This window comes from Cherax quadricarinatus, chromosome 30 (genome assembly GCF_038502225.1).
Source record: "Cherax quadricarinatus isolate ZL_2023a chromosome 30, ASM3850222v1, whole genome shotgun sequence".
Classification (NCBI taxonomy): domain Eukaryota; kingdom Metazoa; phylum Arthropoda; class Malacostraca; order Decapoda; family Parastacidae; genus Cherax; species Cherax quadricarinatus.
Genome location: NC_091321.1, coordinates 32,148,904 through 32,175,436, shown reverse-complemented (window position 1 = coordinate 32,175,436; position 26,533 = coordinate 32,148,904). Strand labels below are relative to the sequence as shown.

General features: G+C 36.5%; 2 protein-coding genes across 7 annotated transcripts in view; both read left to right on the top strand.

Moving 5' to 3' along the window:
- The window catches only part of LOC138853437 (obscurin-like), a 122,123-nt gene extending 105,057 nt beyond the window's left edge, over window positions 1-17,066 (top strand). For 3 of the 6 annotated variants that reach the window (XM_070090072.1, XM_070090076.1, XM_070090075.1), the window contains exons 6-15: window positions 469-628; window positions 3,989-4,201; window positions 5,782-5,911; window positions 8,899-9,070; window positions 9,600-9,691; window positions 10,067-10,201; window positions 13,255-13,566; window positions 14,352-14,442; window positions 16,441-16,601; window positions 16,881-17,066. In XM_070090072.1, the coding sequence (XP_069946173.1) occupies window positions 469-628; window positions 3,989-4,201; window positions 5,782-5,911; window positions 8,899-9,070; window positions 9,600-9,691; window positions 10,067-10,201; window positions 13,255-13,566; window positions 14,352-14,442; window positions 16,441-16,601; window positions 16,881-17,051 (1,637 nt within the window). In that variant the 3' untranslated portion in view covers window positions 17,052-17,066. The remainder of the gene's footprint in view (window positions 1-468; window positions 629-3,988; window positions 4,202-5,781; window positions 5,912-8,898; window positions 9,071-9,599; window positions 9,692-10,066; window positions 10,202-13,254; window positions 13,567-14,351; window positions 14,443-16,440; window positions 16,602-16,880) is intronic. The other 3 variants (XM_070090077.1, XM_070090078.1, XM_070090079.1) reach the window with 2 other exon arrangements.
- An 811-nt stretch (window positions 17,067-17,877) lies between these two features.
- bt (projectin protein bent) overlaps window positions 17,878-26,533 on the top strand; it is a 237,117-nt gene continuing 228,461 nt past the window's right edge. The window contains exons 1-4 of the mRNA XM_070090071.1: window positions 17,878-17,885; window positions 19,287-20,234; window positions 24,118-24,153; window positions 24,848-25,606. Coding sequence (XP_069946172.1) covers window positions 19,356-20,234; window positions 24,118-24,153; window positions 24,848-25,606 — 1,674 coding nt within the window. The 5' untranslated portion in view covers window positions 17,878-17,885; window positions 19,287-19,355. The remainder of the gene's footprint in view (window positions 17,886-19,286; window positions 20,235-24,117; window positions 24,154-24,847; window positions 25,607-26,533) is intronic.

Here is a 26,533-nt window from a genome sequence, read left to right as displayed (position 1 = left end):
TTCTCTTTTTTTTTCCTTTATTTTTTATACTGCTTTTATTATCCTAATTTTACTCTTGTTCCTTTTTTACTCTCTATTTTTCTATTTCATTTTCTCTTCACTACTTTATTCTTTTTCTTCGCTTTCCTGTCAATAAACTATAGGCCTTTCAACCATCTTCCCCACCCACCGTATCTTCATTCGCCTAAAACTCCCCCAGTATTTTTGTGCCCTCCCTGTACATAGCTTTCTTGTAGCTTTCGTGCAATCCTACAAGTCTCCTCCCTGTTCTCTTCTTATAAGAATTATCTCCGTTCTTTTTCTCATTTTTTTTCTTACTCTTCCTACCCTTTTCGTGTTTTACCTCCCTGTCTATCCTGGGCATCATCTTTCGGTCCCCATCATCTCATGCAGCACCATCACGCCGTGTAATTCCTTCGTGCTCCGTCTAACACTGGGTCTCCTCCCTCCCTGTGTGTGCGACGTCAGGTTCCTTTATGATGCTCACAGCCGACGAGGCGCCCCTGCCGTCCAAGGAAGGAGTGCGACCCACCTTCACTGAGCGACCCTGCATCAAGCAGAGTGAGGACGGCTCAAGCGTCATCTTCAGCTGCCGCTGTGTGGGCAGCCCGCAGCCCACAATCGTATGGTAAGTTACAATGACTAGATCTAACATTTAAATGTTGTAACGTCAGTACAGTGTTCCAGAGTAGAGTTAAAACTCTACTGGTACAACTTTTTAAATGGAATTATTCCAAAGTGAGTCTCGGAAATCGTGGATCTATAATATCTTGCTAGTCTTATACTTTATTTTCTTACAAAATATGATTATATGAATAACATTATTACCTAAAAAAATATATTGATTAATAAAGCATCGTATTTTATGGACACATCACTGCAGACTTTAATTAAAATGTGTTTCTACAATAAGTGTTTAAAATGTTCATAATAAGTAAGGCATATACACATTTCAAAACATTTATTGAGTAAATGTTTCTCAACAAATTATATCTTCAGTCCTAATACAGAGATATCTAGGAAACGGGTACATATAGGCGGGAGTCTAATGTCAAACTTCACAGTTTGCTACTACAGGTAGTAGTAGTAGTTAGAGTATAACTAAGGTGAGATGGGTCGGGTATGAGAAGAACCGGTCAGCAGTGGAGTAACATTAAAGTGCTTCTGGTGCAGACGTGACTCAGCTGGCTAAGACTCCGAAATGCTATGGAAACTGGATTTCTGTGGGATGGCGGCCTCTAAAAACTATCTACGACGTAGGTCATCTCCGAATTTCATGAGATGGCCGTACTTGCTTCTGCGATGTGCACAAGCATTTTTCTGGTCATCATGGTTACAGGCATGTTTTTACTCACATATTCTTATTTCAAGAGATCTTGCTCTCTCGCTCACATATTCTTAATTACGTCGCCCACAGGGTATGACAGACACCTGCACTGGTGGGTGTGTTGTCAATTTATCTGTTCCTAACTAAATCTCTGACAGTGGACGAGGAGTTGGGTAGCTATTTTAAACTGTCAGGGATACATTTGAAGTTGCGTTGTTAACAGGCAGAACGATAGATTTGGTTGGTGGTTCCTATGTAGTGCCGACTTTGTTCCTGTTGAAAATGAGTCCTGAACGTTCTCTGCAGTCAGCGTTGAAGTGAAGAGGGGAGTGCAGTAGTTTGAAAACTTGTGTAATGAAATCACATTCCTCTTCGAGGAATTGTGGGTTGCATATCCCATATGCCCTTAGAAAGAATCCTAACACGACATCTCTTTTAGTTCTAGTACCGTGATGGGAGTAATAATGAAACAAGTACAGTAGTTCTTTGAACTAGATTCTCTTTATACTATGCATAAGAGTCTATCATTGCCTGTGTAGAGTAGCACGTCTAGGAATGGCAACTGGTTGTCTTTCTCTTCTTCATGTGTGAATCTTATGGTCGGCTCCAAGTTGTTGATGGTGCTGAGATACCTCTGCACGTCCAGCCTCCTGGGCGTAATAACAACAATGTCATCAGGTAGGGCAGCCAGGTGACTGAGTTGGGGATAGCTGGGATGATCACGTTTTCCTACTCACTCAACATGGGGATGACCAAGCAACTCCACATATTCAACATCTGGATGACTAAGCATCACCATACATACAGCATGGGTTCAAACCCCAACCGTTTCGTGGTTTGTTTGCAATCGTGTTATTACGATTTCGTTAGTCAACACGTGGATGACCAGTCACCACCACACGTTCATCACGTGGATAACCAAGCACCACTATACAGTAAACAAGTGGAAGAATATGCCCCACTGCACATTAAATGAGAATGTGATACTGTAAACTCTTGGAGAGAGACTGAATGTAAATAAAACATTTACTTAACAATCTATTTTTATATTTAGCATAAGGCGACGTGTGATAGCCCAGATCTTAGTAAACATCGTCTTGGCACAACACCAGCTGACAGTTGTTGTCACACGATGACACAGTGACGCTCATAGCTGTGAATGACACTGTGACTCACGCTCACGACTATGAATGATACAGTGACGCTCGCAGCTGTGAATGACACAGTGACACTCATATACCTTACTCCAGACATGGAAGAACCTTGATGTACCTTACTCCAGATATAGAATGATCTTGATGTACCTTACTCCAGATATAGAATGACCTTGATATACCTTACTCCAGACCTGGGATGACCTTGACATACTTTTCTCGAAACATGGAATAACCTTGGTATACCTTACTCCAGACATGGAATGACCTTAACATACGGAACTTTAGACATGGAGTGACCATGATATACCTTACACCAGACATGGAATGATTCTGAAATACTTTATTCTGGACATGGAATGACATTGATATACCTTATTCTAAACTTGGAATGACGTTGATACACCTTACTTCAGACAAGGAATAACCTTTACATATCCAGGACATTGAATGACCTTGACATATGGAATGATCATCGTATACCTTCCTACAACCACGGTATATCTTGCCAAGACATGGAGTGGAAATAGCATACCTTCATCAGATGTGGACAAACATTAACATATCTTTCAATAGATATGGAATAGCCATATTACACCCAGCTACAGACATGGAATAACCAATGAATATCATACCCCAGACATGCAGTGACCGTGGATTACCTTCCTGCAGACAAGAAATGATTCTGATATACCTCTCAATGAACATGGAATGACCACGGTATACCCTGTTCCATACAGGGAATGACCTAGATAAGAATAATATTGATATTACTTTTTTCAGATTTAGAACGATTATGGTATATCTTCTTACTGACATGAAATGACCATTGCTCCAGACATGGAATGACCATCGTCTACCATACCTTAGACATAGAATGACCATGGTCTACCATACCTTAGACATAGAATGACCATGGTCTACCATACCTTAGACATAGAATGACCATGGTCTACCATACCTTAGACATAGAATGACCATGGTCTACCATACCTTAGACATAGAATGACCATGGAATATCTTGTGTCAGAAATGGAATGATCATAGTATATTTTGCCTCAGACATGGAGTGACCTTGACATTCTCTGTCTCAGACATGAAAATAATATTAATAACTTACCTCAATTTAAGAAAAACAGATTTTAAATTGAAAATAATATTCCTCAGTAAAGTCAAAATTATTTTGATGCATTCACCAAACATTTCAAATGATTACGGCCCCTGGCTCGTCTATAATTTTTTGGCCTCCAAAACACATACGTCACTTTTCACCAGAAACCCACGGTACTGCGACTTCTGATTTTTTTAATACGGCACCTTATTATTAATTAATACTTCTAACCAAAGTAAGATTCTGTCACAGATATACCTCGCAGTGACTATTTTTTTTCACTGACACAAATATCCCTTTTTTATTGATTAACAACACGACCGACTGCTAAAGCTCCTGTTTTTGTTTTTTCAGTTTTGAGGAATTAACTAAAGGTATAATTTCCTTGGGTTACAGGGAATTTAAGGGAAAGAAGCTGCGTGAAGGAGCACGACACAAGATGAAGATAGAGCCTGACGGCAAGGTGTATTTCTTCGTGTTGCTGGAGATTAGCAAGGTGTCCAACGCTGACGAAGGAGAGTACAAGGCCATCGCCACAAACAAACTGGGTGAAGGTGTCGCCACCATTAACCTGCATTTCGAAGGCAAAACAGCTTCAGACAAGCCAAAGTGAGTAACCTATAATTTCTACTGTTATCTATGCTAACAGAATACAATTCAATAATAAAATGTCAGGAGTTTATCATGTGGTTTAGACAATATTGTGTGGAATGATCAGATCCTGTACCAGTGTTGTCTTGGAACCTTGTTGTGGGCATAATTACAGTACCACAGGTACCTTAGTATGTTGTTATGAGCATAATTATTATACCACAGGTACCTTAGTATGTTGTTATGAGCATAATTATTATACCACAGGTACCTTAGTATGTTGTTATGAGCATAATTATTATACCACAGGTACCTTAGTATGTTGTTATGAACACAGTTATTATACCACAGGTACCTTAGTATGTTATTATGAACACAGTTATTATACCACAGGTACCTTAGTATGTTGTTATGAACATAGTTACTATACCACATCTATCTTAGTATGCTGCTATGAACATAGTTACTATACCACATGTACCTTAGTATGCTGCTATGAACATAGTTACTATACCACATGTACCTTAGTATGCTGCTATGAACATAGTTACTATACCACATGTACCTTAGTATGCTGCTATGAACATAGTTACTATACCACATGTACCTTAGTATGCTGCTATGAACATAGTTACTATACCACATGTACCTTAGTATGCTGCTATGAACATAGTTACTATACCACATGTACCTTAGTATGCTGCTATGAACATAGTTACTATACCACATGTACCTTAGTATGCTGCTATGAACATAGTTACTATACCACATGTACCTTAGTATGCTGCTATGAACATAGTTACTATACCACATGTACCTTAGTATGCTGCTATGAACATAGTTATTATACCACATGTACCTTAGTATGCTGCTATGAACATAGTTACTATACCACATGTACCTTAGTATGCTGCTATGAACATAGTTACTATACCACATGTACCTTAGTATGCTGCTATGTACATAGTTACTATACCACATGTACCTTAGTATGTTGTTATGAACATAGTTACTATACCACATGTACCTTAGTATGCTGCTATGTACATAGTTACTATACCACAGCTACCTTAGTAGGTTATGAGCATAATTACTATACCACAGGTACCTTAGTATGTTATGAGCATAATTACTATACCACAGGTACCTTAGTATGTTGTTATGTACATAGTTACTATACCACAGGTACCTTAGTATGTTGTTATGAACATAGTTACTATACCACAGGTACCTTAGTATGTTATGAACATAATTACTATACCACAAATACCTTAGTATGTTGTTATGATCATAATTATTATACCACAGGTACCTTAGTATGCTCTTAAGTCCCAAACATCATATTGACTTGACCATATTTGTACAATATTGAAAATCATTGATAAAATCCGCATCTTCATTTAATGTAGAATGCAAAATATTTTTGCATTTTATATTCAGTACTGAGCGGATATTCAGTAGCAGTCAAGAGAAATAATTTTCCCTACCCCTATTGAAGCGTCATTTCCACATTATTTGACCATTCTATATAAAAATATTCTGTATATCAGTCCTGTGCATTTATTTATGGCGAGCATAAACTAATTTTGCTTATTTAGAATTCCCGACGGCAAAGCTCCGAGGTTCCCTAAGAAGCCGGAAATCCGTCAAGAGGGCGACAAGCTGGTGATGGAGTGCGTGCTGGAAGCTAACCCGGAACCAGAGGTCACCTGGTTCAAGGGAAATGAGGTGAGAGTTCATCAGTGACACCTGGTTCATGAGTGTCACCTGGTTCATGAGTGTCACCTGGTTCATGAGTGTCACCTGGTTCATGAGTGTCACCTGGTTCATGAGTGTCACCTGGTTCATGAGTGTCACCTGGTTCATGAGTGTCACCTGGTTCATGAGTGTCACCTGGTTCATGAGTGTCACCTGGTTCATGAGTGTCACATGGTTCATGAGTGTCACCTGGTTCATGAGTGTCACCTGGTTCATGAGTGTCACCTGGTTCATGAGTGTCACCTGGTTCATGAGTGTCACCTAGTTCATGAGTGTCACCTGGTTCATGAGTGTCACCTGGTTCATGAGTGTCACCTGACTCATGAGTGTCACCTGGTTCATAGAGTGTCATCTGGTTCATGAGTGCCACCTGGTTCATGAGTGTCACCTGGTTCATGAGTGTCACCTGTTTCATGAGTGTCACCTGGTTCATGAGTGTCACCTGGTTCATGAGTGTCACGTGGTTCATGAGTGTCACCTGGTTCATGAGTGTCACCTGGTTCATGAGTGTCACCTGACTCATGAGTGTCACCTGGTTCATAGAGTGTCATCTGGTTCATGAGTGCCACCTGGTTCATGAGTGTCACCTGGTTCATGAGTGTCACCTGTTTCATGAGTGTTACCTGGTTCATGAGTGTCACCTGGTTCATGAGTGTCACCTGGTTCATGAGTGTCACCTGGTTCATGAGTGTCACCTGGTTCATGAGTGTCACCTGGTTCATGAGTGTCACCTGGTTCATGAGTGTCACCTGGTTCATGAGTGTCACCTGGTTCATGAGTGTCACCTGGTTCATGAGTGTCACCTGGTTCATGAGTGTCACCTGGTTCATGAGTGTCACCTGGTTCATGAGTGTCACCTGGTTCATGAGTGTCACCTGGTTCATGAGTGTCACCTGGTTCATGAGTGTCACCTGGTTCATGAGTGTCACCTGGTTCATGAGTGTCACCTGGTTCATGAGTGTCACCTGGTTCATGAGTGTCACCTGGCTCATGAGTGTCACCTGGTTCATGAGTGTCACCTGGTTCATGAGTGTCAACTGGTTCATGAGTGTCACCTGGTTCATGAGTGTCACCTGGTTCATGAGTGTCACCTGGTTCATGAGTGTCAACTGGTTCATGAGTGTCACCTGGTTCATGAGTGTCACCTGGTTCATGAGTGTCACCTGGTTCATGAGTGTCACCTGGTTCATGAGTGTCACCTGGTTCATGAGTGTCACCTGGTTCATGAGTGTCACCTGGTTCATGAGTGTCACCTGGTTCATGAGTGTCACCTGGTTCATGAGTGTCACCTGGTTCATGAGTGTCACCTGGTTCATGAGTGTCACCTGGCTCATGAGTGTCACCTGGCTCATGAGTGTCGCCTGGTTCATGAGTGTCACCTGGTTCATGAGTGTCACCTGTTTCATGAGTGTCACCTGGTTCATGAGTGTCACCTGGTTCATGAGTGTCACCTGGTTCATGAGTGTCACCTGGTTCATGAGTGCCACCTGGTTCATGAGTGTCACCTGGTTCATGAGTGTCACCTGGTTCATGAGTGTCACTTGGTTCATGAGTGTCACCTGGTTCATGAGTGTCACCTGGTTCATGAGTGTCACCTGGTTCATGAGTGTCACCTGGTTCATGAGTGTCACCTGGTTCATGAGTGTCACCTGGTTCATGAGTGTCACCTGGTTCATGAGTGTCACCTGGTTCATGAGTGTCACCTGGTTCATGAGTGTCACCTGGTTCATGAGTGTCACCTGGTTCATGAGTGTCACCTGGTACAATTTCTTGATTACTAAATGACTAGTTTCATTTAAAAAATAATTTTGGACGCTTCCTAAACTCAAACACAGAAGGTAACCTAAAATAATTTGGCCTTTACCTCATTAAAATAACTGTATCAATAAACTAACGTCAGTCTGTCTTAATTTCAATATGTAAAAGGTAACACTTGAAGTTGCCAAAGCTCGCCTCAAATCATAATATTTTACGAATATTATAAGTCTGGAGCACTGCCGTGGGTCTACTGGCTCTTGCTAGGTAGGCTTTAGTCTTACCCATCTATTCTCATTCATCTATCACCCCTATTTTCAGTCTACCTAAATTGTTTGCTTTGATGGGTTGAAATTCAGTTAGATATATTCATCTACAAATCTTTTGGTAAATTACTGCTTTTGTATCCTCTCTGATTATGAATATCATTAACGAGAATTTGTTTCTAGTTTTGTCTTGGTTAAATATCCTCAACATCATGTTGATATCCCCTTTGCCATATTCGGTAAGTTTTTCAGAGTAAGATTTCAATGGTTCATAAGGTTTAAAAGGTTCTATAATCCATCCCATTTTTGACCTTTATTAACTTAAAAATATTGATCAATAATGTAACCTTCATTCTGTTGTACCTGTAAATCTCTCTTTCTCCTCGCCCAATATATATTTAATATTTTTTTTCTATTGAGGGCAATGTTTTTTTAATCTGATTTTTCTACTGGGAATATTTATTATTTTTATTGTGTTTAATGTAGCTTATACAACACTCACATATCGAATTAGTAATACTCATTTCTATATATCAGATCATCATCGAAATTACTAGTGTGTATCCCTAGTCTACACTAGCAAGATGTTTGTTATATCCATTGTAGTTTACTAAGCGGCACACGGGACCCTAAATACGGTATCATGATTAGCGTATTAAAATAAGCTTATATTTTTTTCCTTAATTTCTTTCACTTCTCTTTAATCTCAAATTACTCCAGTTGTTATAATATCATTAATATCATTACAGTTTCAGTCGGGTTCTATTATTTGCCCTAAATCATTTTTACTTTCCCTTCTTTGGGTCAAACTTCATCTCACGTCTTCATTCTATAGCCAAATCATCTAAAACTTTGCAACTATTAATCTCTACAAAAAGTATAAAACAAATTATTCCATCTCCTAGTATTAATTACGCTTGTGGCGTTACTTGACAGATGGTTCAAGAACAGGGTCGAATATCCATATACAAGAAGATATGCGGGAAGGACCAGTACATCGTGTCGGTGACCATCATGAAACCCGAAGCGTCGGACGGAGGACAGTGGCGGTGCAACGCCTTCAATCCCTTCGGCGACTCTAATGCAAATATCGCCCTTAACTTCGAGAGTATGTTTTTTTCTGATATGGCCAATATGTCTCTAGCTCTTTCATCAATGAGTAATCTAGAAAAGTGGTATTTATATTATATATATATATATATATATATATATATATATATATATATATATATATATATATATATATATATATATATATATATATATATATATATATATATATATATATATATATATATATATATATATATATATATATATATATATATATATATATATATATATATTTATATATTAAACAATAATGATGAACTCAAACATTTAGACTATTCTAGATAAAGTACAAACAAGCTGTCCCAATTTTTCTTATACGAAGATAAACGTTAATATTCATAAACGAATTTCACTTTACTGATTAGCATAGAACGTTTCTTATTCAATTTATATTTATAAATCCTAATATATTATGAATTTGTAAAATTGAAATATGCAATGGACAAAATACAATAATGTTGGATAATAAAAGGTGTCTTCATGCAAGATTTCGCTGAAAGTAATACTTTGGTTATGTATTTCAGAGGGTAAAGCCATTCCAGAGGGCTTCGCTCCCACCTTCCTCGACAAGCCTTCCATCATCCCCAACGAGTCTGGCACTATGATTACCATGAAGGTGAGTTGCTCTTGGAACTCCGTGAAGATCGGCGATGTCATGAGTGTTGGAGGGATCACAGTTATCACGAAGAAAAAATAGCATTCACTCTTATATGAACCTTTATCTATTCTTGAATCATGGTATGACGCTTAATTGTATAAAGGACATAGTAAAGCAGAGAGCTAAAGCTAATCAATATAAGTTTGTTTAAACACTACTTGTATATTCTATCGCTGTTTTAAAAGTATATTTGAACATTGATGTACTTGCCTGGCATAGGGGATACAGTGAAATATATGTTCTTACTTCTGTGATAGCTCTTTTTCAATTGACATATATCAATGATTTCAGCGGTGATAAATATAAATTCACGATAGAAACTGTTTCTTACAGGTACGGTGCAAGGCCAAGCCTCAGCCAACAGTGGAGTGGTTCAAAGATGGTAACAAACTTGAGGCTGCTAAGCGTCTCGTTATTAAAGAACATAAAGTCACAGCCGAAATGTTCGAGTATTCTTGCATTGTTAAGGTAAGGTGGTACGAAGTCATTTCTCATTGTTATTCAGTTATTATTATACATTTAGCAGTACTAGCTACTGGATGGCAAATTCAGTTTGTAACTGACCGGATAGGCTGTTCCTTCAGTGGCCAATCTAATTTAGACTGAGTCATCACGTTAAAATAGTAGTGGGCACTCTAATACCTTTTGAGTCGTGAGGGATATAAAATATTGGTAAATCTATCGAATCTCAAGAGGTTTGGCCCTGAGTGGACAGAATTTCTGGTTCTAGTGAAAAATCAACTTTTTCTTTAGGGCGATTATTCCTTAAGTAGCTTTACATGTAGTGTGATTTTGTAGGTGCTTGAGGTATTTTGACTAGAAAAGGAAAATAAAAAATGTTTTAAGAAATTTTCGTATAAGATTTTTTCAACCTTTAAATCCAAGGGAAATATATTTTTTGTAATCCCTTGTCTAATTAAATGCATGATGATTTCATATGCAACGAGGGGCAACCCTTTAAATATTTTCAGGGCTTTCATCACATTTTTTTCTTTTTTGCAAAACTTTTGCAAAGTTATAATATAACCCTTAGAGAGTATCTGTTAAATCCAAGGGAAATATGTTTTTTTTTTTTTTTGTAGTAATCCCTTGTCTAATTAACAGCATGACAATTTCATATGCAACAAGGGGCAACCCTTAAACATTTTCATCATAAATGTTTGGCAAAACTTTTGTAAAATTATAATTATAACCCATGGAGAGTATCGGGATGATGAACACTCTCGACTGCACCTAGAATTTTTATTCTAAAGTTTAAAATGCATCCCAATAAGTAATTTCATGGCTTATTCTTAGTACAAAACGTATTTGTAATGTTTTTCTTCATGACTTTACAAAACTATTTTTTTCTATATAATACACCTATACACCGTGATATATTTACATACTAAACATATTCTTTATACAAATATTGTTTACCCTTGCTCTTACATTATATTCTCTACTTTATATCATGCTTTGGCCAGGGAGGTATAAATTTTAGGGTGAAGAAGAGCCGGATGTGAGTGTGGGGAGATGCGTGAGACACTGGGGTGTGAAACAGCTGGAACAAATGGGTTCAAGAAAAAAATGTTAAAAGCAGGTGGGGATATAGTTTTGGAGTAGTTGATACTTTTGTTAAATAAATATATGAAACAGAAGAAGGTATATAGGGCCTGGGAGGGAGGAACAAAAGAGAGTGTAAAAATTATTGGGAAATAAACGTATACTTGGAAAAGTGTATGGTAGGGTTATTATTGACAGACTTAGATGTAAAGTGGAGAGAAGGATTGCAGATGAACAGGGAGGCTTTAGAATGAGTAGGGGATGTGTAGATAAGTGTTTGAATTGAATCATATAAGTAAAATATATTCATATTTATAGATGGGGTTGTAAAAGAAGTAAATGTTAGGGTGTTGGGGAGAGGGGTGGGATTAAATTATGTGGATTCACATACAAAATGGGGGTTGACATAGTTACTTTTTGCTGATGATACTGTGCTTTTGGGGGATTCTGAAGAGAAGTTGCAAAGGTTAGAGAACAAGTTTGGGTGGGTGTGTAAATGTAGAAAATTGAAAGTGAACATAGATAAGAGTAAAATGATGAGGGTATCAAACCATTTAGATAAAGAAAAATTGGATATCAGATTGGAGTGACATCTAAACTATCGTATCTGTGCGCCTCTGCAAAGACAGTGATTATGTGTGATAGTGACAGTGTTGCTTTTCTGGGTTACCCTTCCTCGGTGGAAGACGGCCAGCGTGTTGCAAAAAAAGAATATATATATATATATACTATATATATATATATAAATATATATATATATATATATATATATATATATATATATATATATATATATATATATATATATATAATTCCAAGCACGAAAGCGCTTGGAATTTCACTACTCTTTCACAGTGGTTGTTTTGCATATTTTAAAAAAAAGCATATATATATATATATATATATATATATATATATATATATATATATATATATATATATATATATATATATATATATATATATATATATATATATCACTGTCAAATCGTGTATTCACTCACGCCCATTGATGTCCAGAAAGTTTTAATATACTCCAGTAGATCAGCTTCAAGTGATGTATCATGGGGATGTTTTGAAAGTTACACTGGTAAGAGATGCAGTCATCTTCTGGCTTCATGTCGCTTCCTGATACTCTTAATGACATGACAAAAAAAGCGAGTCACTAGAAGATTCGCCTTTCCTTTCCCCCCTCCTCTTCCACCTCTTTCCTGTCACCCTCACCTTAGAAAAGCAGTGAAATTTTTAAAACAGGCAATTTTTTATGCCAAATAAATTTTAGAAAAATTTGGATTGATTGTTGTATCAGTTCGGTGCAATAAAAAATATTAACACAAAGAACTGGATGATTTTAATTCACTGCTTCCAGTAGGGAAGATGCCGCTATGTATCAGGTGGCCTACAAGATGTTGTGACACTTGTCACATGACGCAATCTTTAATTTTTAACTGGTGCACCAGTAAGCCAGCGTAAGCCTTGGTCATGTAACCAAAAGCTTCATTTAATGGGTAATTGTATGACTAAGACCCATGTCAGGAAACATTTGTCTTGCTTCTTGATAAATAAAATGTCACAAAAATTCCTTCTGTTGAAGCTCTGTTTGTACAATGCCCATGATAAGCATGATAAGCTCGCATATGAGCTGAGTAATTATTGCCTATTAGACGAGATACTAGTTACAAGGCTCATTTTCCAGTACATCATTATTCAGGATAAAATAACCTGACCTCTCTCTTTTTGGTCGAATTTTTGTGACCAAGAGGATCATAACGATATGATGCTTTAGTTAAGTTGTACAATACTTTCCCAGTTACAAAAAAGGTAGAATCTCATTCAAGCTACACCAACTTCTTCCCTCACTCTTAGTCTTTCAGTGTTAGTCCGACTCAGTCTTTATCCCTGTGTATTTGTGTCCTCCCTGGCTCTCTGCTACTGAGCCTGCCGTTTTCCCTGGGCTGACGGTATTGCTGACTCAGGATCCGTGTGGTGCTGACGCTGGCAAATACAAGTGCGTGGCAATGAACCAATTTGGCGAAGCCACAGCCAACGTGAACCTAAACATCGAATCTGACCCGGAGCCGACGGGCCAGGCTCCAGTGTTCGTGGAGAAGCCCACTATCAAATTCGAGGAGAAGGCTGGGCGGGTGCTGATGGAGGCTCTGGTGCGTGCTGACCCAAAACCCACCTCCCGCTGGACCAAGGACGGTAAAGAACTCGACGAAGCTAGAGTAACTGCGACCGTCACCCGGGAGAAGGAGGACTTGTACCGCATCCGCATGGAGTTGCGGGTAATCTAGCAGCCTCCCAGCCTCTTACTACTGCAGCTCTGCCTCTCTTTGCTTGGATGATCACAAGGGTGGCGTGTGCTGTATATCCTTACCTTACTAGCCTAGCTCTGCTTCTTCTATTTTTACCTAACTTATGATTTCATAATTCTTTTCTATTTTTTCAGCAACAGTATACTCACGCAACACTAATACAACACAGGATATGCTCGGAAAAAGAAATTCTCGAATAGTTAGACAGTTAACACGGCGTTGTTAAGTGTTTAAGCTTCTTTCTACAGTGCCTGTCGAGATATTTCCATTTTCTCGAGTTTATCCCGACTGATGTGCTCGACGATTGGTCTAGCATAGCCAACTAAAACACTGTACCACTGAGACAATTAATCTTACAGCAGTGTCTTGTCTTCTAGTCACCTATACTATAGGCTAGACCTATAATTTCTAACCCACATTAACACGCATAAACAACTTATACTCTTTTTCCAGATAATACTTAAAAAATAGATACAGAAAAAATAAAAAAAGTATTATACTATATATATTCCTCATATAAATGCTCTAAGTCATGAACCATACAGTTTAGTTAACTATATTCAATAATTCAAAGCTCCATTCCATCAACCTACTACAATGGAGACAACAATATACTTCAATAGCCTATCATTTGCTCGGGCAAATTCTTTATTTTCTCTACTTCTGTGTAAGTTTGGTCCCGGCCTCTCACACCCACCAGTTGGAGATGACTGTATATTGCTCTTTACTCCAATGATGTCGCTGTATTTTTGCAGAAACCACAACCTACTGACGGCGGTGTGTACAAGTGTAACATCAAGAACGAGTTCGGGGAGCTTAATGCTAACCTCAACCTCAACATCGAAGGTACTTTAGTTTATGATTCTCATTTTTTGCATTCCATATACATTGCAAGGAAACAGACATAAAAAATAATGGAATAATAATAGCAATAGTAATAATAATAATAATAACATATGGTCAATATTAATTTTCTGGTCAATTATATTACACTGATTTTAGGGTAAATTTGTGGTGCTGATTCCGAATATGTCATCGGTTTTGCTTGACTGGCTCTAGTTTTTGATATATTTAGTATCCCATTGAAAAACATAAAATATGTGAAAAATATATTGATTACACAGGGCTAACTTACAAATCGCACCGAAATTATTTTTAGATCATGCAAAGTCAAATCATGTAATAATACTAGCACTTTATTCTATATACTAACAGATTAACATAGATAATTCAGATACCACTAATTTCCAAACGATGTACCATTTTCTTCTGTGTTGGTCATGAGCACAGTTTTATCGAGTGAGCAATTGGAAGAGATGCACACTGGTTGCCATTGCGCAATAAGACACATTTCAAGCTTCTAATGGAGCTGTCTATAAACAGCTGACAATCTCCTGGTCGATATTCGAGTCGCATTCGAAAAAGTCCGGGGATGTTATTGCAGTATACAAGAGAAAGGAGTTCACCCTCTGTTGTCCGATAAGCTGTTATTTTAAGATTTTGTTGTAGAAAGTTCTTTTATTTTAGTCTGGATGCTAGAGTCACATATCAGATCATTGTTGAAATGCTTACTACATATTCACTTCCACTATCACCTGTGTTACATCCTAAACCCTGAAATTCTTCAACCTCTGACAACGGAAGGTCAGGCAGTGGTGTAAACACTGGTATGGGAACGTCATCACTGTGTGGCACAGTGATCCTTGCTGACTGCAAGTCAGGATATTCCCACTTGACTTTCTTGTATCGAGTGAAACCTTTCACATTCATCATACAGAATTAACAATCGTCTTCGTGATTTCTCGGCTCTCTCCACGTCATAGACACACTCAAGTTTAAACTTTACCTTTCCCTATTTTTCCACTGTGGTAAGCATTCTACACAGGTTTTGCGAACTACATGGGGAGTCCAAAACTTGTCTTGTTCAAGCGCCGCTCCAAAATAAGCAAGATAAACTCGTTTTACAAAATCTATGATTTTTTCTTTGTTTTTACAAAGAATATTCGCTACAAATGTAGCAAAATACATTGGAATTATCTAAGCAGACTCTTTGTAAATAACTCATGTTTATCTGGAAAAAATAACAGTAAAAGTTACAATATTGTTACATAATTGTTGTTGATACAACTTCTTTCTTTAAATATTAAATTATATAAAAATGAAATTCTAATCTTAATTATAACTATCTGTATATATATATATATATATATATATATATATATATATATATATATATATATATATATATATATATATATATATATATATATATATATATATATATATATATATATATATATATTGTCATTACATATACATAGACACATATTATGGCCAAGTTCCCTGTTAATTGAGGATAGGAATCCAGTATCTTACAAACTACTGCCATTTTCGAATTCAACACCAAAATACCCAATATACCTTGAAATATCTTTTGCAATAAATTTTTGTTATTGTTTACTAGATATGTTATTTATTTATTATTATTATTATTATTATTATTATTATTATTATTATTATTATTATTATTATTATTATTTTTATTATTATTTTTATTATAACAATAATAGTAACAATAATAATAATAATAATAATAATAATAATAATAATAATAATAATAATAGATTAATTATTTAACATCATTACCTTTAAGTTTTTTTCATTTATAAGCTAAGGCATTTGTGTTATTTCAGCCTAAAATAAGTAAGCAAATATTTTTTAAAGCACACATGTTCAGATAATGAATCATACGATGACACTTGTGCTCCACATGTAACATATCTAAATATACATGTAACTACCTTGTGTAACTCACCTATTAATCTTCATATATCTTGCGTTTAGTGGCACCAACCATCAAGAGGCCGCCCAAGATCGTCTCGGTGTTCAACAAGAAGGTGGTGATTGAGTGCGTGATCATGTCCACCTCGAAGCCAGCTTGCAGCTGGTACAAGGATTCCACCAAAGTCCGACTCGACTCACGCCACTGCGTCAACATCAACGAGGTGAGAATTCAAGATTTAGGGAAAGTATCGTAGAGAGAGCGGGGGAGTAGAGAAAGCTTCCTACCAAAGGAGGAAAGCAAGATGGATGTAATGTATACTGTAACATACAGAGTGGAAAATCATTATAAATGCGGTCTATGCTGTAGTTGTAAAGAGTGGAAAATAAATATGATCACCTGACATTGCAATATTGCTTTTATCCTTTAGCTTTCAAGAATCTTCATTTTCCTTAGTATAAAATTATGTATGGAGTTATAAGAACAATGTTATCTCACGCAGGAGGGAGAGGGCAAGTATGTTGTGCAGATGGAGATGATCAAGGCGGAGAAATTCGACTGTGGCTCATACAAGGTAGTTGCCAAGAACGAGAAGGGTGAGACTACCTCGCAAACTGTCGAGCTCACCCAGGCCATGCTAGAGGAGGTCAGTACTAGGCTCACAAAAACGTAAGAACGAAGGAAAACTGTAGTAGGACTACTAGCCTGTATTAGGCAGGTATAACTCACACTTATGTACCATCCAACCTCTTTCCTCAGAAACTCTACCTGGAAGTTTGTTCCACCCACCTATAACTCTTTAGTCAAACCAGTACTTCCCTCTTTCTTTTCTAAATCTAAATCAATTCCTTTTTTTTTTAAGATATTTTTAACATGCTGTTTACATCCCCTTTATTTATTCCTTTTTTCCATTTGTGCACTTCATATTTTTAATGATTTCCATAATAAAAAACTAATTACAGTTTTACCTGGTAACATAAACATTGTACTAAAAAGTAATATACAGAATGTAATTTATACGTTGAATGTTACAAGAAACTACGTTATTACTGATGAAAACTTGTTTAAGTTTAATATTTTCACTCACAAATTTTGTGAATTCAGTTATGTTAAGATCCCAACCAATGTAACTTGCAATATTTTAATTCCTAAAATTGTGGATTAAAATAAACTCGCAACACCCAGAGATACACCAGTCGGTGTATATTACTGGTAACGTGAATTGATATTCTCCTGATATATAATGAACATTTCTCGGTGTTATGTCAGAACTTTACTTGTTTCAATTAATATCATACATATAAGTAATATATATATATATATATATATATATATATATATATATATATATATATATATATATATATATATATATATATATATATATATATATATATATATATATATATATATATATGTAAGTGAATATTCGTTTAAAACATGTGAGTAATGATGTCTTTTTTCCCCATTTCTTCTCTTCTCATTGGCTGAACAGGAAGAGAAAAAGGTAAGCTTCGCCTGTTTCATGATGCTTTATTTTCAATAGTTGTTAAAAAAATTCTGCCTCTGAATCATTTAACTCAGTTCACTAGTTCGCAAAATTCGTCTGAATTTTTCATGTCACTTGCAAGGTTTTATAACCTGTTCAGTTTGAACCTTTATTGCATATGCATGTGTGATTTCATACCCAAATTATTAATTGTAAATTAGTTATGATTAATTGTAAATTACCAGTGATTCCTAAGAACAGCTCTAAACCCCTCCCCTTCTTATAAAAATCCTTTATAACTTGGGAGAGCAAAGCTTGACGACGATATATTCATTTGCTCGACTTAGTTGGAAAGACGGAGAGACATGTAGGAAATGAGTTACGTAATAATAATGATGATAATCATGATAAAAATTGTATTAACAATAATAATAATAATAATAATAATAATAATAATAATAATAATATTATTATTATTATTATTATTATTATTATTATTTTTATTATTATTATTACTAAAATTATTATTATTGTTAATACTATTATTATTATTATTATTATTGTTATTATTATTATTATTATTATTATTATTATTACCATTATTATTATTATTATTATTACCATTATTATTATTATTATTATTATTATTATTATTATTATTATTATTATTATATCAGCTTGATAATTCTTTCATATTTCACTTACATTATATCAAAGATTATTGTCACCTATAATATTTAAACCTGTCTTTAATTTTCCAATGTGCAACAGGAAAATTCTGTTATCCCACAAAGGGTCTAATACAAGTGTTTTCAAGATACCTGAGTATGTTAACTCATCCCTACGTCTCTCCGCTCACTCCTAACTCTTGATCTAATGTGGGCACAGAAATAAATACGTGGTTTAGAGCGAACATGAAGAAGAATTGTGTAAAAACATTCTGTGTCTAGTTAAACTGACTGCTGAGAAACGCATTTTTATTTTCCATACTGGCCTTAGAAAAATATAATAAGGCTTTTATGTTGTGATCCCAAGTGCAGTGAAAATATATTACATCTGCACTGTAATTGCTATCTGTGAATATTTATAATGGGAAAATATAAGCTTAGTTTAAAATATAAAATTTTCTCTCGCGGCCATGCAGCTTCTAGCCAAATAATGCAGTTCAGAGAATGCACAATAATTTTTCTTTTACTGTTCGCTGTGCTTAGGAGTTAGATTTTCCCTTTAGCGTTGCACATGAACATGAATGGATTGTATGTATCCCAAAACGTAACGTCAACACATGCCCAAAGTCTTACACTAATATGTTCACATTAAGTACATGTGACCATTTATCAACTACTAATAAAAACTCTCCATACTCCCAACAGTATAAATTCCATGTGCAGTACTTAACAGTGTACAATACACATACAGGAAACATCAGAGGAAGAGGAGGAGGAGGAGGAGGAGGAGGAGGAAGTAGAGAGCGATGAGACAGTCGTTATGGAAGACGAAGTGAAGGAAGAAGAAGAAATCTATAGAAAGGTCGAGGAAGAGGAAGAAGAAACTGAAGAGACCGACGTGACAATGGAAGAGGAGGAGGAAGTCACTGAAGACGAAGAGACGAAGAAGAAGCCCAAGAAGAAAGATGAACCAAAGAAGGAAGAAGAAAAGAAAAAGGCTGAATCAAAAAAGAAGGAAGAAGAAAAGAAAAAGGAAGAACAAAAGAAGAAGGAGGAAGATAAGAAAAAAGATGAACCAAAAAAGAAGGAAGAAGAAAAGAAAAAGGAAGAACTAAAGAAGAAGGAGGAAGATAAGAAAAAAGATGAACCAAAAAAGAAGGAAGAAGAAAAGAAAAAAGAAGAACCAAAGAAAAAAGAAGATGAAAAGAAGAAGGAAGAGGTAAAGAAAAAAGAAGATAAAAAGGATGAACCAAAGAAAAAAGATGAACCAAAGAAAAAGGATGATGCAAAGAAGACAGAAGAAAAGAAACCCGAAGAAAAACAGGTGAAAGTAGACAAGAAAGAAGAGGAAAAGAAGAAAACAGAACCAGAGAAGAAGAAGGACGAAAAATCAGCGCCCAAAAAACCAGGATCTAAGCCTTCAGACGCCAGCGAGAGTGAGGGCCCCGCCGAGCCAGAGAAACAAGCAGCTCCCGCAAAACCTCGCCGAAAAGCGCCGCCGAAAAGTGAATCTGAAGTTACTGAAAGTGAGGGAGAAGAAATCATTCAAAAGAAAATGAAAAAATCCGTCACGAAGAAAACCACTACGAAGGAAGAGCCCACTGACAGCACCATGGATGAAGACACAATGACAGAGGGAGAGGACAGGGAACTGGACACCCGCCATCGAGTGAAGAAGACACACAAGGCTCCTAAGAAGGTGGGAAAAGGGAGACAATCAGAAGGAAAGACGAGTCTTAACAAAGAAAGCAGGAATTACGAGTGGTGCCTCTGCCTTGTGCTCTAACGACGTGTGGCGCTGCTCATCAGTGCACAGGGCTCTCTCTCTCTCTGTCTTCCTGTGCAAGCTTCGCCAAACTTTGCCAAGCTTCGCCGAGCCTCATTGCAGTTCTTGAATTTCTCTCAGCCTCTCTTAATCGCCGTTATAATTACGATTTATTTACGTTTACTTATTATTTGCTACTTTAATGACGGAGACAATTTTAAACTAACTTCACCAAGAAGAATCGACTTTGTTGAGATTGTTCTCTCTCTCTCTCTTTCTTGCTTGCTGTTACCATTTGTCATACACCTGCGTCTTTGCAAAACTTCTTACAGCTCATATTCTATATAATTTTCTCACCACCTGAACTGAGCACATTCTATTCAACACTATAAATAACATTTTTCAGCTAGTACTTACACTCTTGATACTAATGACAAAACATGCAGCAGAAAAAAGCTTAAAATCCATCATAAATCCACATTGCACATATTTACAAATGTAATATTTTATTGCTGTGATAAATATATACATATATTTAACTTATCTAATCACTGTTATTTTGCCTTATTAATGCTGTTGTTTCTTTTCAGGTAAGGAGTTAGAAGATCGGCATTTGGTAAAGTTGTTCGTTTCTTTACCTGATACCTCCATCACCTGTAATGTTATTGTTATTAGCCCTTATACGATACCCTGTTATAGCATGTGATCCGTGTCAAGTTATATATGATCCTGACGATGTTAGTAAATGTGCTCCTGTCAGGACATTTGAGATCTTAACCTTGTCATATATTACTCTATTATGGAATGTATTTTTGTATAGCCTTTTATAATGACACATCCAGTAAGTTCTTTTGTTAGTACTCTATGTTTTAGGTAATATAGAACACACATACTGTTGTCATAGTCAAAAGTGTTGAAAGATATTTACATTTAGCATGCCCTTATGTGGTAGTTTTGAATGTTAATATTTTTAGCTATAATGTATGTGAAATTAGTTGAATATTGTGACTGTTGTAATCATTTTCATAGCATCTAATGTCTTGTCTGTTTGTTAAAGTCTCTGGTGGTTTCTTGCAAGAGCACCTGTAAACTTTATAGAATAATCGGTCCTTATGTTTCCCCATTTAATGTAATGCTTGAGCCACCCCCTCCCCTCCCACCTCTTCACTTGGTCTACAAAATAGCCTATGATCAATGTCAGAATATACAATGATATGTCCAAGTGTCCACTGTATCTTCGTCACTTGGTCAGAGTTTTCAGACTTTCAAATGTAGTGAGGAACTTGACACGTGAACTACTTCTCACGCATTTGGGTTTAAACAGTTAATCATATTCATGCAGGTTATTTTCTTGCCTTAACGTTAACAAATTTTCCACAAAATAACATCAATTGGTTATGCGAAACCTTCGTAAAATACTTTGTGAACTGGAATGCTTAGAGATCACCTGGAAGGTTATCTTTTTAACCATTATAGTAACGGGATAATTTTCCAATTAACAGTTACATTTTAGGAATATAAATCATCTCAGATTTTATAATGTCAAATGTAACTCTTGACCTGACTACAATGTTTGAAAACTCGAGACCAATGGGTAATAATGTATTATAACATCATTTATTTTGTAATTCATCAATATTTTTCCTTCCTCCTTTGTTTAGCACATAGAGGAAGAAGAGGAAGAAGAGGAAATAGTATCTGAGTCCGAGACTCTAATCTCTGAAACTGAAGAGGAGGAGATAATTACGAAGAAAGAAAAGAAGGAAGAGACAAAAATGAAGGAGGAGGAAAAGGAAAAAGAGCCCAAGAGAAAAGATTCAAAAGTCCGCAAAGAAGAAGAAATGGAGGAGGTCGAGCAGAAAAAGGATGAGCCAAAGAAGAAGCAGAAGACAAGTAAACAAGAGGAAACTGTAGAAACGGTTGAAGAGAAGAAGGAAACACCTAAGAAAAAGCAAGAGGAACTTAAAAAGAAAGTGTCAAAGGTAGAAGAAACTGTTGAGGTTAAAGAAGACAAAGAAGAACCAAAAATTAAACAGGGAGATTCTCAGAAGAAAGCAGATGAATCAAAAAAGAAACCCGAAGAAATCAAGAAAAAAGCCGAAGAACCTCAGAAAAAGCCCGAAGAAGCTCAAAAGAAACCAGAAGAAGCGCAAAAGAAACCAGAAGCTCAAAAGAAACCAGAAGAAGCGCAAAAGAAACCAGAAGTTCAAAAGAAACCAGAAGAAGCGGAAAAGAAACCAGAAGCTCAAAAGAAACCAGAAGAACCTCAAAAGAAGCAAGAAGAGCCAAAAAAGAAACAAGTAGAACCTAAAAAGAAACCCTCTACAACTGAGGAAAAGAAGGAAGAAGTAGTGGAGAAAAAGAAAGAAGAGACTAAACCTGATACTAAACCAGCTGAAGAGACTCAGGCTAAAAGACAACAGCAAGAGGTAAAAAAGAAAGAGGAAGGTAAAAGGGCATCGAAGTCTGAAGGAAAGACTGATCCGGTAGAGTCCTTCTGGAAAGACGAACCAGAAGATGTACCGCAAAAGTTAAACCTGAAGAAGGAACCATCCAAGCCAGCTCCCGTTGTTTATGCTTCAGATTCTGAGTCAGACGAGGGAGAAGACTTAATGGCTTCTCTTCTATCAGAGTTTATTGGAAATAAAAAGAAAAAGCCAATAGAACTATCTTATAAACCACAACCGCGAAAAAGGCCTACAGAGAGACGCAAAGTTGAAGAACCACTGCCACTCAAGGAAGATTCGCCAGCACGTATGGAAGAAGCGAAAGACGAGCAGTCTGCTGCCTTCTCGGTTACGGTAAAAGATGAGCCCAAGAAAAAGAAATCATCAGTTGAGGAGGATGCGAGTGTGAAGACGCCACAGAAGAAGAAAGAACCCGAGGTAAGTGAAGAAGACATGTCACTCACCGTTACACCAAACGAGAAGACAAAGTCGCCGCCTCGCTCGCTTAGAAAACATGAACTTCTAACTTCTGTCATTAAAGAAACAGATGAAGAAGAGGAACCGCCATCACCCCCTCCTCCTGTTATTCCCCAACCTGAGAGCAAACCGAGATCAAAACCTAGGGTCAATACAGAAGATATGACCCCCATGGAACGTTACCTGTTTGATCTGTTTGGTGCACCAACTGAAGAGGAAGATACTCCGGTAGGCAATACCGTTACCAGATGGATGGATATCTTGCTCAGAGGTCTTTATGTCTCTTAAACTTTTTAAGATTTTTTTGCCATTTTAATTGAGTTTTTAAAAAGAAATGAATATCGTCTATATATTCATTTCTTGCCATATTTTGATGACTTTTTGTTAATGGCAACCCATAAAAGACCCTCTTGAGCTAGTGTCCACTCCTCGTCATTCGTGTGGTCTAGAAGTCGTTTCATCTCGCTCTATTCCTTGGTTCGCTGTATCCGAAGATCCTCCTGCCAGCTAACACATAAAATCTCAAGAGGAATTTTAAAACACCGAAGACCTAAAACGAAATGAAATCTAAAAAACGCCCATAAATAGAACGGTAGTCGGTTGCCTTTGCAACATAAATGACAAATGAACAAACAATTTTACAACCCTATAAAATATGTCTAAATTTTATTTTTTCTTTCAAACACAGGTTATGCTAATGATATAAGCAAAGCTTTATACTTTTTTTTTAACTTCTTATGTGTAGAGTTGGCCATGTGTATGAGTTGCAGCTTTTGAGTCCTCATACGTACAAGCAAACTAACTTTTTATTTATCAAGTTGTGGTGGTAGGTAGATGTTGAAGGTTGTGTTTGAGTCTCTAACATCGTCTTGTGCATCTTTCTTATTCTACAGAAGGAGGAGGTCAAGGAGGAAAAGATGGAGCAACAGGTATTATTTCCTTTTAAGTTTGCTGCTTCACCTATCTTGGTGACAGTATTTTTCAAGTAGATTTGAAATAAATACTAGATTTTGTTTATATCACTTCAATACAGATATTAGTAGATTTTTGACACAATATTTTTCACATTTTATTGCCACAGTTACTTAAAATTCTTATTTGATTTTGGTTTTACACTTGATAAACCAACATAATTTATATAAAACATTTTTCAACAACTTTTAAACAATAAATTAATGCATGCTAAATACCAATATGAACATTATATAAATTATTTAACAATTATTTACATCACTTTAAGAAATATATTTTGTTTTTCTTTTATGTTCATCTTTCATTACTTTGTGTCTCACTATTCTTACTGTGCATGTTGACATTTCGCTATAAGTGACTAGTCTCATATTTCTCTCTGTTTTGTTGTCAAAGTTGTTTATGCCGTTCTTGTAAACATAAGTTTGAGAGATGTGACGTCACGCTCTCGTGTTTACTCTTTCGGTTCTCCTTCGTCCTTGGCTAGGCCTTGCTTATGAACGTGACGTCACATCGTTGAGACTGATATGTGTACGAAAACGGCATTGTTGTTGTTGTTGTTGCTTTGGTTTCGGAGGTACACGTGGTCAGTGTTTACACGTGCCCCGAAATACACGTGCTCATTGTTTATGTTCGTCTCCCTGTACTACTAAGGAGGCATCCCGGGTTGAAGAGTCGAAAATGGAAGAAGAGAAGGCGGCTAAGAAGGATAAACCCAAAAAGAGGGAAATTAAGAAAGAGGAACCTGCTGAGCCTGAAAAAGTTAAACTGAAAAAGGTTGTAGCTAAAAAGGAAGAACCCCAAGAAGATTTTTCAAAGATTAAGCTTAAAAAAGTCGCAGCTAAAGAAGAAGAGGTAGTTGACGAAGCTCAAAAAATTGAACTGAGAAAGGTTGGAGCTAAAGAGCAACAGGCCGTGGAAGAAGGTGAGAAAGTTAAGCTCAAGAAATTAGGAGTCAAAGAGGAACAGTCCATAGAAGAAGCTCAAAAAGTTCAACTCAAAAAAGTCGGAGCAAAAGAACAACAGGCCGTTGAAGAAGCTCAAAAAGTTCAACTCAAAAAAGTCGGAGCAAAAGAACAACAGGCCGTTGAAGAAGCTCAGAAAGTTCAGCTCAAAAAGGTCAAACCTAAAGAGGTAGAGGCCGTCGAAGATATTCAGAAAATAAAACTTAAAAAGGTTAAACCTAAAGAGGAAGAAGCTGTTGAAGAAGCTCAGAAAATCCAACTTAAAAAGGTTGGAGCTAAAGAACAGCAGGCCGTGGAAGAGGGTGAAAAGGTTAAGCTCAAAAAGGTTGGAGCTAGGAAGGAGGAGGCTGTTGAAGAAACCGAGAAAGTGCAGTTGAAAAAGGTTGAAACTAAAAAGTTAGAAGTGAAGAAGGAGGAAGCTATAAAGACAGAAATGGAGCCTCTCCAGGTTGGTGGGTTCAAGCTTGGCCATTTAACACAACACTCAAACCCGCACGAGTATACACTCGAGGAAGATGACAGTTCTTGTATCTTATAAATACATTCACTAACACAATTTAAGGCCTAAATTACAATAATCTTTCTTTAAGTGATAAATAACAAATCTATTTACTCGAATGATTAATAGCACAGAATATAATATAATTTCGGCTAAATAAAAGCAATGGAAATATTTCCATGGGAAATGTTTGAACCCATTATAAGCAAAAGTAAATTTTTGATATCACGTTTTTTTAAACATTTTTAATGCGCACAATTTCAGAATTGTTAAATAGAGTTATTTTTTGTTATATAATACGGGTGTAATTAATAGATACTTCTTCATAAAATGAGGCATTTTGCCCAGCTTTACTAATGTCATTTGCAAAGTAAATTTTCAAGTAGCTAAATTTAAACAAATTCGACAATGAGCTCAGGATAATTATCAAGCACTGTGAGCAGTGACAATATAATCTAACAGTAAATAATATAAAGGTACACACAGATACAAGGACTTGGTTTTTCCAAAGGTATAGCTGTGAGTTCTATTCACTAAATAATATATGTCGATGCTAGCCACTTTCCTGCAAGACTTTATTTATTTGCCTTCCCTTACGGATGCTTCAAAAACCTGCTTGTTACGGAGAGTCGCTGTACGTGCTAAAGGCTCAGCAGAAGTAAATTGCTAGGTATTTTGATATTTATATGAGTAACATAAAACAAGTTCCTTTCTAGTGAATAAATTAATCTGCATAAAGACGAGTTATTAATATGAAGGCGACTTATACTGCTGAGCTCTCTGGCAAATACATTTCGAGCAATTCCCTTCTATGTTGTCCGAGGCGTTTTCTCCTGGTCACTATGTGGCTGCCATGTCCACCTCTCCATCAGCAGG